This window comes from Thermobia domestica, chromosome 12 (genome assembly GCF_964235325.1).
Source record: "Thermobia domestica chromosome 12, izTheDome1.hap1.1, whole genome shotgun sequence".
Taxonomy (NCBI): Eukaryota; Metazoa; Arthropoda; class Insecta; order Zygentoma; family Lepismatidae; genus Thermobia; species Thermobia domestica.
Window position 1 is genome coordinate 8,841,945 of NC_137465.1, and position 2,649 is coordinate 8,844,593.

At 38.6% G+C, this 2,649-nt stretch overlaps 1 protein-coding gene across 1 annotated transcript; it reads right to left on the bottom strand.

Moving 5' to 3' along the window:
- Nucleotides 1–537: 537 nt before the first annotated feature.
- On the bottom strand, nucleotides 538–2,007 carry LOC145667144 (beta-1,4-mannosyl-glycoprotein 4-beta-N-acetylglucosaminyltransferase-like). Its single transcript, XM_081734886.1, has one exon. The coding sequence runs from the start codon at nucleotides 2,005–2,007 to the stop codon at nucleotides 538–540; it is 1,470 nt and encodes a 489-aa protein (XP_081591012.1).
- Nucleotides 2,008–2,649: the final 642 nt, after the last annotated feature.

Genomic DNA, 2,649 nt, shown 5'->3' on the forward strand with positions numbered 1-2,649 from the left:
GCTATTGGTGAATTTCAGTCATGGTTATATGATACGCCCACAGAAATCGAATGACTAAGCTTACTTCGTGAGACTAGTTTTCCAAACAAGTCGCCATTTGTGTTTCCCTACAACCAGCGCCGTAGGTGGCAGGTGGTTGAAACTCTGCATAGTTGCCAGTTCCATGTATTAAAATTACCGCACCCTGCTTATTCCTCTATAACAGGCGAAACTCCAGAAAAATAGGCCTTGTAATCTTAGTTTCTGATCCTCCCTCGTATATTATGAAAATCGCACAAATCATACAAAATATAGAAAAGTCACAATATTAAATAAAACTTCCTTCCGAAGAGACGGCGTAATCAGCTGTGTACAGTGATGACTATTCAGGAAATTCATATTCACAACAATTAAAAGTTTCTTTTAGTTTAATGTTTACCGAGTGACTTTCCTTCGGAGTCGCCCCTTTGCGGAAGGAAACTGAAGGAGAAAAATTAATATATTAAAAGATTAATGAACATGATATCCTGTTTGAACTACAGAACAAATTCTCCAATATCAAACGTCAACTAAACGTCTTTTAACTAAGTCCTTATAAAATGCAATGTCCTCTTTAGTTCTGTTGTCCGGGTGTAAAAGGAAATTAATGTATTTATCAAAATGAGACAACATATATCGCGGTGCGTAATCAAAATCATCCGCCAAATCAATAAAGCGAAAGGGCGTTGTGTTATCAAAGTACATACCAATCCGAGTCAGATTATTAATGTAATTTTTGTCCAGTTTCTCCGGATAATCTCCCCAACGAGTCCCGTCGTCTCGTGGCGCGCTAATCAGCTTGACCACAATTCCTTCTGCGTCGAAGCACCACGAACAGTGAAACCCAGCGCTGTATGTTTCGTCACCTATAAACATTGTCTCTAATTTCTTACCTTCGCTTTCGTATGCTTCGGCCTTTTTCAAGTACGTACTCAAATACCAGGTATTCTTACGTAACAGTCTTGTGTCGTCATCGTAAACTTCTTTCAGCATACCTATTGTACACGCACCAATGACTGTGGTGGTCAGTTCCTTTCCTAAGGCACTGAATGTTTTCCAGTAGAAACCGAAAATGGACCATCGAAGACGAAAACTAATTGGTTCCGTGTAACCATCGTATAATTTAAGGAACATCACCACTTCTCGTTTTGGAATTTCGTCTGCGTCAAAAAATAAGAACATGTCGTCGGCCCGGAGCCCACTAATTTTAGATAATCCAATAAGCCCTATATTACGACGCATATAGTTTTGGGCATTCCAACCATCATTGAAACCGTCACTAGGAAAATGTTCCTGAAGTATATACAAAATTTTAGAACTAAATTTCTTTAAAAATCCACGTTTTCTGTTCTCGTAAAAATTCCAGCGTTTAGTGAGCCCTGCAAGGCTGTAGTTGGACTCAGATAAAATATATAAATCTACAGTACTGCCAAGTTCATGAAATCGAGCCTCGGTTAGGTCTAATTCATGGTTCACAGGCACACCGTGAATCACACGCCTAGGAACAACGCGTTTGGTCAGATTCTCCAGTGCTTCCGGGAAATCGGATTGAGAAACCCCATACCACACAGCGGCTGGAATACCACAGTCCTCACCAAAATAGTCGACTTTACAAGCACATTGACAATGTCGCAGCAACGTTTCATTAAAATCAGTGCCCTCTATGAAGCATGTGACGCACTCAAATTGACGAAAATAGTTGTTCACAGGTCTGTCTAAGGTCACTAACTTACGGGACTTGTTTATTTCGTGTTTTCCATCTGACGTCACAGTTTCTTTCACTAATTTGTTTTTGTAAGCAATTGTAAAATACATATCGCCATTTTTACTTCGTTCTAAATCCGATTCATGCTTCAACCTATGTTTGTGCCATTTTATATTAGACAAATCAACGTTATTCTTAGTACGAGGAATAGTCTGTCTGTTTTCACTTTTCGTAAAAAATTTTGCTTCATTCTTTCTCACCGTCACTTGTTTTTCCTTCGGCATGGAATCTGTTGAGATGAAGATGATGTCGTTCCTGCTTTCGGCTATCCTCTCCTCGCTCAGTTGCCATGGTATGAAAACATAGTGTAACGCAATTAAAATCTGAAAAAAGGAAAGCAGAAAGAAGTAATATTAGTATCTAACAAAATATCAAAATTTAACTAATTTTTCATAAACTATTTTAACATTTACTTATAGGGGAGAGGCGGACATTGGTACACGGGGCACATTAGTACAACTTACTTTGATATTTTTCCACTGTAGAAACGTAACTAGAAGGCAGATTTACTGTTGGTATCGTTACTGCGAAAGGAACTTCTTGAGGCAAATTTGACGACCGTCCGTGTAATTCGTTTCTGTTGGAGTGGAATCATTATATTTCTTAGAGCAAAAGCAATGTGTGTGGGTTATATGAAAGCTTGTGGGCATGTCTCCTAAAAATATTAACTTTTGAAATTCTGTTGTAGTAAGTTGGTAGCACTAAACGTTACACCAGTGTTGCCATACTTGGTACAATTGTAAGAAATTCAGCCCTTTTGCTATTCATCGGCTCGTTGGTAGCGCGTTGGCATTTTCAACTCCTTTTGTGAAAGGGCTGGTACAAATCTACTCAATTCTGCACCATTTGACTTAAAATTATTAATA

Bases quoted from the DNA above. Each gene is read 5' to 3' on its own strand.
- LOC145667144 (XM_081734886.1), bottom strand. From the start codon at position 2,007: ATGCCGAAGGAAAAACAAGTGACGGTGAGAAAGAATGAAGCAAAATTT.